At 46.6% G+C, this 11,465-nt stretch overlaps 1 protein-coding gene across 1 annotated transcript; it reads right to left on the reverse strand.

The window, feature by feature from the left end:
- Nucleotides 1-4,669: 4,669 nt before the first annotated feature.
- Nucleotides 4,670-6,165, reverse strand: LOC125518402 (uncharacterized). Its single transcript, XM_048683254.2, has 4 exons — nt 5,583-6,165; nt 5,111-5,408; nt 4,960-5,036; nt 4,670-4,747 (listed from the first exon to the last, which is right to left on the reverse strand). The coding sequence occupies exons 1-4, from the start codon at nt 6,081-6,083 to the stop codon at nt 4,670-4,672; spliced, it is 954 nt and encodes a 317-aa protein (XP_048539211.1). The 5' UTR covers nt 6,084-6,165.
- Between the last annotated feature and the right edge of the window lie 5,300 nt (nt 6,166-11,465).

The raw sequence follows: 11,465 nt of genomic DNA on the forward strand, positions 1-11,465 counted from the left end.
TTGCCCACGGTCCTATCCACCCTGCATCAGTTTTGACTTGCATGGGGTGGGAGGTTGACTACTTCGGTGTGACACTTTTTGCACACCCCCTCCCAAAAGGTCATATGTTCTAATTTTGCGGCGTTCACACTTGCACACATCCTGCCCCCTTGTCCTCCTCTCCATATCCAACAGCCACTGTCCACCTCGGCCCCTGAGCGCCGTCAACAAGATGAGCTTCCTGCATCATGCGTTGGAACCACTCTGACACGTCTACCATTTCCGTCGAGGTGGGATCGTATATGTTGTGGACGAAGTGGGGACGGAACCATTAAGACTACTGCATCATAGTGGAAGGAGGAGGACACAGGATGAAGCCCGTCGGCTGCTTGCCGCCGCCGCCGCCCTCCCGCGTACGGCAGTGGCGCCACAATCTTTATGGAAGGCAACAACCATCATGTGGGGAGGGGGCTTTGGGGCCGTCGCATGGGAGAGCACAAACCACGATGACACATATGCAGGATGGGAAACCTGCTTGCAAAAGTTGGGGTCCGTCCTGAGGTTTCCAATAAAATATCATGTTCAGCGGAGAGTGCTTGGGTAGGCTAGAAGGGTTCGTTTGGAAGCAGCTCATTACTAGACATCCATTAAATGGCCCTGCATGACCAATTGAAGGCACCATGCCAAGTTTTTTGAGTTTTCGGCAATTCTTGCATTTTCTGGAGTTTTTGGTGGAAAATGGCCAATAAATTGTCGGACGTGACGCAACTTGCATATGGTGTCAGAATTCGTTCAAACCTGTCATGGATGCCTACCATGGGAAATCTCACTTGCTTCCAAAAGTTGGGGTCATTTTATGCATGTCAAGAAATAGACCGTGTTCATGGTAGGCGAGACGGGTCAATTTGGGAGCACTTCGTTTCTCAACATCTCTAAAATGGCTCCAATTTTTTTTTCTCGGTATTGTATGACCAATTCAAGGCACCATGCCAATTTGTTTCAGTTTTCAACAATTCTTACATTTTTCTGAAGTTTTTGATGATAAATTGCCGGACGTGACGCAACTTGCATACAATGTCCAAATTCGTCCAAAGTTGGCATAGTGACTACCATGGACATGCCCACCTGCTTGCAAAAATTGGGATCAGTTCATGCATGTAGAAAAATAGACCATGTTCAACGGAGGAAGTTCGAGTAGGCCAAAATGGTTCGTTTGAGAGTATGTTTTTGTTCATGGCCTTGTATGACCAATTCAAAGCACCATGCCAAGTTGTTTGAGTTTCCGGCAATTCTTGCATTTTCTGAAGTTCTCTCGGTGAAAAAATGGTCAATAAATGGTCAGATGTGACACAACTTGCATACGGTGTTGGATTCATTCAAACTTGGCATGGGTGGCTACGATGGGTATGTCCGCCTACTGGCAAAAGTTAGACCATTTTATGGATGTCCAAAAATAGACCATATTCAACGGAGGGTGTTCGGATAGGCGAAAGGGTCCGTTTGAGACCACATTATTTTCGGCATCTGTCACATGACCCAAATTATTCCATGAGCTTATATGGTCAATTCAAGGCATCATGCCAAGTTGTTTGAGTTTCCGACAGATTTTGCATTTTTTGGACATGCAAACAGTGTCGTAAGTCATTCAAATTTGGCATGCATGCCTCATATGTCTGTGCGAGGCTGCTGAAAGAATTTCGGGTCATGTATCCACAGTCCAAAAAACCACTAGTTGAGAGGAGTGTGCTAGACTAGGCCAAATGAGTGCATCCGTGAGCATTTAGTTATTTTTTCTAATTTGATTGCTTCATTTATTTGTAATTTCTGCCATTATCAATCAACAAGAACATTTTGTTATGCACTAATCATTTTTTGAAATTTGTCAACAATTTTAAAATTTCAAATTGTGTATGAAAATTTGACAAGTTTGAACACCTTTTCCAAAATTGGTAACAAATTTCCAACAATTGATAAAAATTTTGAACAAAAATTAAAAACAATGTACTATTTTAAGAAATTATCAACTTTTTTTAAGCACAAATATTTCTTAGATCTGTGAACAAAATATTCGAAAATGTGATTTTTTTTAATTCCAGAATATTTTAAAATTCTAAAAATATTTTAAAACAAGAACATTTAGGGTATTCCAAACAAATTTCCCAATTTTTGAACAAGTTTCAAAAAGAACAATAAAGTTTAAAAAGGAAAAAATGATATGTGTGTGTGTCTGCTTCTGTATTGTGTTTCACTAAAAGAAACTAGAAATTCAAGATAAAGGGGCTAAACGTCTCATGTAATGCTAGGAGGGGGCAAATCTACTAAATCTAACTAATTTCCTATGACAAGTGGACACTTAGGGTTAGGGAGCAGTATTTGTGAGAGCTTGGGGGCGCCACGACCCTGCCTGTCACCGGACATGATATTCAATCTGAATTTCCAACACGTTGGAGCTGATTTTCCGACATGCTTCGAGTTAAGACCAGGGGGACGGGTGCTAGTGGCTTCGTTGGAACCCATGGTGGAATGCAGGGGTAGTGGTCGAATTTCTACTGCTCCGGGTACAAACTTCCTACACGTGATTCCTGTAAAAACTGTGAAGAGGCCATTATCATGTCTAGGACCTCACACCAAGCGTCCACCGTCAAAAACGGGATAACAAAAACGCATATTGTGGCGACGTAGATTGTGATGCTAGTTCGTATAATAGTTTCGCCATGGGTTCCAAAGCCACTATCTGTAAAAATCAATAGGAAGTGTTTGATTTTCTCGAAGAAAAATATCAGAAGGTTAGTTTTTTTTTTTGAGACAATTAGAAGGTTGGTTTTTTTGAATTTCAGAACTAACTGAGTTAGTAACTTCTGCTAACTGAGTTCCAGGGCCCAAGTGTCATCTTACTATCATCAGGAATTCAGAAAATTAAAACGTTACTGACAAATGCTAGCCATTTTTGGTAACTAAGAGCAAAGCTTACAGCTTCATTTTGGTGAATCTTGTTAAACCCTGTGAATATTTATTTTTGGTAATAAACCTCTCTGAACTACGATGAATCTTCTTAAGAGTAAATTGCTAAATAGAATACCACAAAAGGACCAGCTGTTGCACATAACCAACAAACAGGATTAGAAAGGGGGACACCAAGTGCTCAACTCTCACAGCAAGAGACACCAAATCAATGTTTCAGATGCTTCATCTAAGAGAAATGCAGCTGGAAATGGTGAAGTGAACTAGTGTCTGCTCAAAGACAGCGAAAGAAAAAGAAGGCAGCTTATGTTCAAATCCTGAAAACAATGTAATGTGCAGTTTTCATTCTTGTAGTGCTGCTGTATAAAATCTGAATTTTGTTCATACGTTACAAATTCTTTTTCCTACTCCATTGCCGACACTCAAAACAGCACAACTAGAAGCACGATCAGCAGCTCACAGAAAGCCGCTACATTTTGCATTTTTAGTAAGTTCATAGCCTAGCAGAAACACAAGATCATCAACTCATTACTGGCAAGAACCACTGCCTTTTCATTTATACTTGGTGCATCATCATCCAAAAAAGAAATGAAAGATCATCAACCCATCGCAAGAACCCCTACAGGTAAATGCTTCATTCGGGAAGCACCACAGAGATGAATGCCAGAAGAACGATACTCCATGGCTGGAGGCAACGATTTCAGAAGTTCTGAATCATAGAACCGTGAGGACATAACAGACAGGTTCCCCCCTGTCTCGTCGACAAAACGGAGCAAGTTTTAGTTAGCAGTAGAAACACAAGAGCTCATAAGTTTTCTCGACCTATTTCTATCTATATGTAAAAGTAGGCATCTAGCTCTGCTGTCATTGTGCCGAGCCAAAATTCTGAGGAGGTGAACTCTCACGACTCCTGTTCCGACCTTTCTCTACTCTGCGTGGACATCCGGGTATCGCAGCCTACCATAGACTGGATAAGCAGAAATAATGAGTCAGTTAGGCATCAGACCATTAATCAGTAACAATATAAATGACAAGATCAAGAAGTCAAAACCTGAAACAATATAATTTGCAAGGAACTAAGCTTTTATGCACTATCTATTGTAGGATACTATCTGAATTTTGTTAACAGGTTAGAAACTTAGTATCTTCTATGCAAAGATGAAACGAGATGACTGAACTTGATTTGGCTTTTTTGGGTTCCATAATTTCTAATAGCGGCAAGATGTTACGAAAAGGACGAACTGAATTATCAGACAATCTTTTACCATGTGTACACAGACTGATAAATCCACATGGCACTGGCACCTACTATTCCCATTCAACTACTTTTACCTTTCTACAGGACTACATCAGTTTCAGAAAAGTGCCTATCATAATATCCTTTTTCCAAGCATGATCAGACTAGCACTCACTAAAGCAAGACTCTAAATATTTCTTTTGCATCTTAAGACTGTAAATATCATGTTCATGCAGTAAGCAATATCTAATCTAACATCTGCGCAAAAGATATTCAAGACCACCAGTACATTTCTCGGCAAAGAAGATCACTAGGAAGCAGACCAACAATCTAAATATCAAAAGTAGTGTAGGAACCAAAATTTGTTCACAGGTTATTTAACACAGGGAAAATGGGCTAAATCTTTTTCGTTAAGGCTGAAATAAGAGATGAATCAACTGATTTGGAATTTTAAGTTCCGTAATTGTACTGGCTTTACAAAAAAGAAAAGCATTACTGGCGGCGAATAGGACCAAACAGAGGAACTGAATTGTCTGAATCAAGTTTGACTGTAACCAGCACTTTCCATATCTGAATCAAGTATGGAAAACACTTTCCACTTCAAGGTTGAGTGGAAGCATGTTACTTGTGAAATGATTTGTTCCCCATATATAGAGCACCTTTACTTGTGTAGTACGTACAAGACTACAGCAGTCGCAGACAATTGCCAACTCCGAACAGTTTCAGACACCCCCCCAAAAAACAGTTTCAGACCACAGCAGATTCAGTTAACTATTACTAACAAAGACTTTAGCAGTTTCAGTAAACTGTTTCTCAAGCACAAGCCGATCATGGACATTCAGGAAATCGACACCAAAATCTGTTCATTGTGCCTAACAAATTTAATCAAGATGATTAGGAACTTAATTAGGACATGGAGAGGGAGGCTCTGACCAGGAGTCCCGCACTGGACGACGACGATCTCGAGGGTTTCCCCGGCGCCGCCATGGGGCAGGTTGGCGACGAGCGGCGTCGGCCTCCCGTAGCGGCCCGCTCGGACGCATGCGACGAGGTCGAAGATGTGCAGGTTGACGCGGGTGGACAGCTCGTCCCTCAAATGGTGCACGGACCTCCCCCTGAAAGGGAAGGCATCCCAGCCTTCCTCCTCGGCGTAGAACCCCTCTCCGTTCGCCCGCACGAACCGGATTGTCCGCCACACCCCCGGCCTGAGCCCGAACCAGTCGCCGGGGGACTGCAGTAGGAGCCACAAACAACGATGGTTATGTTCAGGAGCAGAGATCAAGAACCATGGTTATGTTCAGAAGAAGTCAAGAAACGGAGCAACGGCAAGAACAGAACCAGAAATTGCTCCCCAACTAATGAAATGAAAGTAACTAATGAAAGAAGCAGGTCATGGCGAACTCACGCGAACAGGATAATGAGGGATAGGCACATCCATTCTGGAGGGGACGGTCTGGAGGGTCCAGCACATCATGGTGCTGGTGTTGTTGGCGTCGTCGACGCTGACGCGGGTGTTCCAGGGGAGGTGCCTGCCGTTGGCGCGGAGGTAGCGGCCGCCGGCGTTGCGTAGCATGACGTCCCCGCCGGAACCCGCCTCCACGGCCCGCCACATGATGGCCCCCACCTCCGGCTGGTCGTAGTCGCGCAGCTCGGCGCGGAAGCCGAGGTTGCCGAGCGCGAGCGGCGCCCGCGTGGCCGTGGCGGCGAGGTAGCGGCCGTAGGCGGCGCTGTGGAGGAGCAGGTACGTGCCGTCGTTGCCTCGGTAGATGTGCACCGTCCACGCCGTCTCCAGCGTCGCGCGGCGACTGCGGAGGGAGACGCTCCGCCCGTCGTCGTTGGCGTGGAGGTAGGTGCCGTGCACGCGGCTCCGCAGCCGCACGTGCTGCCTGTCGTGGAACCTGTCCATCGCTCGCCGGCGCTGGAGAGCAGAGGCGGTGGGCGCTGCTGCGCGGTGGAGAGAGGTGGGGTTTCTTGGGGCTCCGGCGAGCTCTGTTGGCTGTTGGTTGAGGCGGTTACGCCGGGCGCCAACGCGAAGGCGGGTATTTGAAGGTGCCTGACACCATCGCCGTCCAGGGCTTTGGGTTTCGGCCCGTTTACTCGGCCCGGCCCACACTCCCGAGAAAGGCCTCGCTTGCGATCCCCAAACAGGGAGCTCCTATTGGACGCTCTTTGCGTCAAATTGGTGGCCAGACGCACAGGGGCAGCTCGACTGGGCCGGCCCATGAAGCTTCACCGCGGGACGAAAAAATGGCAAAAAGAAAGTCAGGCGCGATGAGGATTCGAACCTGTGACCAAGTGCTTGCGACCGCGCACACGTCGCCAACACAGTAGAGTAGCACAGTTGGTTAAAAAGCAGCGCACGTATTAAAGAACTAAACCTGACTTGTGCACTGTAGCGAACAGTAACCAATTACTGCAGTGAACCCAAAATTACGTGTTGTATTGATTTGTTTTAAAGTATAGTTTCTTTGAATGCGTCTCTTTAAAAATGTGCGCACATTCTTTTAATTCATGAAAAAGTAGAGACAAGAAATTTTTTCGAATATGTGATTTTTTCTTTGAAAAGACAGAAATTGTTTTTGTGATAACGTGAACAATTTTTTGAATTTGTGAACAAATTATGAAATTCCAAACAAATTTGAAACAGTGTGAAAAAATTATGAAATTCCAAAGAAATTGTAACCACGAACATTTTTTGAATTTGTGAACAAATTATGAAATTTCAAACAAATTTGAAACCGTGAACATTTTTTGAATTTGTGAACAAATATTTGAAAATGGAATATTTCGTGATATTCTGAACAAAAATTCAAACAGCAAACATTTTTTGAATTGGTGAACAAAAAAATTAAAAATGGAAAATTTCGTGAAAGTATGAACAAAATTTTATAAGCACAATTTTTTCAAAAAAATACTTGAACATTTTCTAAATTTCTTTCCAAATTTTGAAAACGTGAACATTTTTTGAAAATGTGATTTTTTTTTGAAAAACACGAACAATTTTCGAAAATTGGAACAAATGTGAAATTCCAAAGCTATTTTGAAAATTTGAACAAATTTGAAAACGCGAACATCTTTTGAAAATCACGAGCAAATTTTGAAAAATGGGGACAAATGTGAAATTCCAAAACTTTTTGAAAATTTGAACAAATTTGAGAACGCGTACATTTTCTGAAAATTGCGAACAAATTTTGAAACACTGAATACATTTTGAAACACAAACAAATTTTGTACATCTTTTTGAAAAGAACGGAATGTTATTTGAAACCTGAACAAAAAAAAACAAACATTTTTTATAAAAAGCCGAATAAAGTATTGAATATATTGAACTTTTTTGAAATTGCGATATTTCTAAAACGAAAATAAAATATAGAAAGAAAGAAACAGGAAAACGAAAAACAAAAAAACGTGAAAGAAAGGAACATATAATAGGAGATATCCTTGCACTTACAGGACACTAGTGTTGTTAAGGTCGAGTGGCTAGACTCTCATCTCCAGAAGTGGGAGGTTTAGGTTCGAGTATTCCCTCTCTTCTTTTTTTAGCGATTTTCTCTGTACGATGCATCCGACATGGGCCGGCCCACGAACGGTCGATGGGTGTGCGGCAGGTCGACATTTTGCCGCAAAATGCGGCGAATAGGGAATTCCCCCCAAACACGCGCGTGGCGGCGGCGGCCGGCAGCGCCCCAGCGGCCAGCGCGCCGGCGCGGCGAAGAATTGGCCGGTGGCATTGCTTCCCTCTCTTCTTTTTTTAACGATTTTCTCTGTACGATGCATCCGACATGGGCCGGCCCACGAACGGTCGACGGGGCGGCCAGCGCGCCGGCGCGGCGAAGAATTGGCCGGTGGCATTGCTTCCCTCTCTTCTTTTTTTAGCGATTTTCTCTGTACGATGCATCCGACATGGGCCGGCCCACGAATGGTCGACGGGTGTGCGGCAGGTCGACATTTTACCGCAAAATGCGGCGAATAGGGAATTCCCCCCAAACATGCGCATGGCGGCGGCGGCTGGCAGCGCCCCAGCGGCTAGTGCGCCAGCGCGGCGAAGAATTGGCCGGTGGCATTGCTTCCTCTCCTTGCCCTGCCCCGGCACGCCCTCCCGGCACCAGCAAAGCGAGGTAGAGCGACAATGGTGAGGAGGCAAACCACCATCAGATCCGGCGAGAATGCTGCTGCTTGCTGTCCTCCTCTGCCCTGTGCTAGCCTCTGTTGCGTGTGCGTGCGCTGACACCTGGTGGTGTGATGGTGTTTGTCCTAGCCTCATCTGATCTCAGTTTCTCATTATTTTGATGTTTCCCTTTGTCTTCTGTAATTGTGGTCATGTGGAGTTATCAATTGTTGTAAAATTGTGTGAGAGCAACTCCAACGCAATGACCCAAACGGATACGGATTCTGTCCACATTTTGTCCGTTTAGGTCGCATATCCGCCTAGCGGACATGAGGCGGACGGGGGCTGGCGGTGGATGAACCCAACGCAAGGTCAAAAAGCGGACACGCAAAGGAGCGGAGGAGGAGTCCTCGACGGAGGCGCTGCTGGCCTGGAGCTACGGCGGGAGCTCGTCCTCTACCTCCCACAGGGCCACCTCGACCACCTCGGTGCTGTGCCCGCGCCGTCGTCGCCCGGCCCCAAGCTCGCTCCGCCGCGCCCGGCCCGAGCTCACTGTGCCGTGGCCCAGGTGTGGCGCGGCAAGGAGCCCGACGGCGACTGACCCCACGGCGGCCAGCCGACAGTGGATAGACACGCCAATGGCGACCCCGCGCCCGGCGAACACGGTGACCTGGACCGCGGCGAGCGCGAACCCGCCGTCCCCACTCCCCTCAACCACCGGAAGCCGCGACACGAGCGAGTAGAGCTGGGCGACGTCCCGGGGCCCGTCGCCGGAGAGCTCGTCAAAATCATCCTCGCTCTCGGCGACGGTGAGCTGGACGGTGTCACCGCCCCCTCCTCCCGCGGGTAAGAAGAACTCGTACCTGGCGCCATCCGGGCAGGGTCGGACGCGGCAGGGGAGCGGGTAGAAGTCCCGCAGCGCGGCGGAGAGGGAGGAGATCCAGCGCAGCACGGGCCGGTGAAGATCCAGGGCAAGTCGAAGAAGGTGAGCGGCAGCGCGCGGCCGCCCCCGCCGGCCTCCGCTGCGACGGCGAGCGTGTCGAGGACCCTGGTGGCCATGGGAGGGAGCTCGATTCCCTCCCCGAGCTCTGGTCCAGGAACGCCGCGCCCGGCCCCGAGCTCGCCGCCGCCGTAGTTAGCTTCTGCGGCCCTCGGTTTGTGGGAAGAAAAGGGGAAGGCGCGGGTCGCTGGTTTGTGTGGCCATGGCGGACACGAGAGGCCACCAGGCGGATGGGAGCGGACGATGGGAGCGCTCGCTTTTGTCCGCCGCGGACCCATTTGTTTCCATATTTGCGTTCAATTTGGGTCCGGGACGGACAGTAAGCGGACAGCGGGCGGACACCATGTCTATTTGGGTCGCTTCGTTGGGCCTTCTTTTCTGTCCGGATGATCCAAACGGATAAAATGGGTCGCCCCATTGGAGTTGCTCTGATGTGGCATTCGTGTTTTGGCATGATGGTTTAACGACTTACGTTCAATGGATGTTCATGTGTGTCTTATGCCCGCAAAAAATAAAAGGGTGTCTTGACAGCGATAATATTATTGGTGTTACTGTGATTGTCATGTTGTATAGTGCTCTTGTTTTACTATTTAAGATGTCAACACGGACATCCTCGGCCAAGGATCAGTCTTTCTTCTCTGTCCCCGTGGAGCAAAAGCGCTCCTGTCACCCACCTCGTATCTCAGCGTCAGGGTTGTTTTCTTCTCGTCCCGGACCCTTGACAGCTATTTGTTCCTCGTGAGGAGACCCGCACCGGCTGTCAGAACCACCTAGTGATGCATGTGTGTAAGCCTAAAGGCTTGAGGCCGAAAGCAAAAAAACAGTGGCAGCGGGATGACAACGTCGACCGGGGCTTGGGTTGCTCCTTGGTGAGGGTGGACTATCGAGGCGATGAGCAATGTGGCAGGGTCAATGCCATAGCTTGAGATGACTAGGCATCATGCATGGGAAAGGGAGGAAAAAGGAAGTAGTGATCACAAGCAACGTATGAATGTGAAGTGTGACTGTGCGTGGATTCATGGGGATTCAGAGTTTGGTTACTGGTCTCGATGGGCTTTGTGGGAATCATATCCAATCTGTACGCACTTTTACGGGGTTTCATGGGGTTCAGGTACGGTGGACAATAGGCCCCATGCGTATGTGGCCATTTGGTGGTCTTTTCTCTGTTTCTTGTATACTTATCCAGCAGAATCCTCTTTATTGTTGAACTTTCAACTTTTGTATGGACATGATGTTGGCCTTATTTATAGAATGGGGCGAAAGGCTATTTCCACAATGGACCCACGAAACCCCGACAAGGAAACATTTGGACATCAACAACCCCTCAGGGAGCAAAATGAGCCCAAACCATCCCTAATAGAGCAATTCCCCGTCGAGGACCGAGTAATCAGGCTTGCTTTGCCATCTTCATTCATTATTGTTGTGCTTTTGGTCATCTTCCTTGACGCCACGGTAACATAAAGGCGGTTTGATGACCTGCAATTCAAAGGGAGAGCCCCAACGATCTTAGGATTCCATAGTGGGCAACTCATGCATGTTCTTCGAAGTCATTTAGGAAAATCCAAGATGTGCATGTTGATCTTATCTACCAAATCCTATAAAAGCCGAGATGTGAAAAAGGTTTGGATAAAGGGACGACGTCTCACATGAATGTTTTTTTAACACAGTACAAACGCAAGTGATTCTATACACGTGCATACATTCACCCCTATGAACGCACACACGCACACCCTACCCCTATGAGCATCTATGTTGATGTATATTTTCATTTATTGGATTATTTTCATAATTATTTATGTTCCTTTAATTTAATTTAGGTTGCTTAGTTAATCGATAAAATCAGACTGTCTGTATGTGGTCATCAAGGGCATCGCCATGAAGTTAGTTTTTCACCCTCATATTGATTCTATTTTGTTGCCCCTCGTGGTTATTCCGACCCCAATAGGTGGAAGAGGCAACATGTTGGATGTGTTTTTAGTTCTAGACTTTCAAGATTTCTATTTGGCATGACGCCACCATGCATGACGTTGGGGGTAGTGACTCAATGAACAAGAGCCTCTCAACTCTATTTGAGTATGTGTGGTGATGCTTTATAGTGTTGGTGTGGAGCTAGTGGAGTTAGAGCATCCCAATAGACGGTCCAAATGTAAAAATACCTAACTTTTGGATCGTCTGGGGCA

The sequence above is a fragment of the Triticum urartu genome, chromosome 7A (assembly GCF_056163025.1).
Source record: "Triticum urartu cultivar PI428250 chromosome 7A, HENAU_Tu73, whole genome shotgun sequence".
NCBI lineage: Eukaryota > Viridiplantae > Streptophyta > Magnoliopsida > Poales > Poaceae > Triticum > Triticum urartu.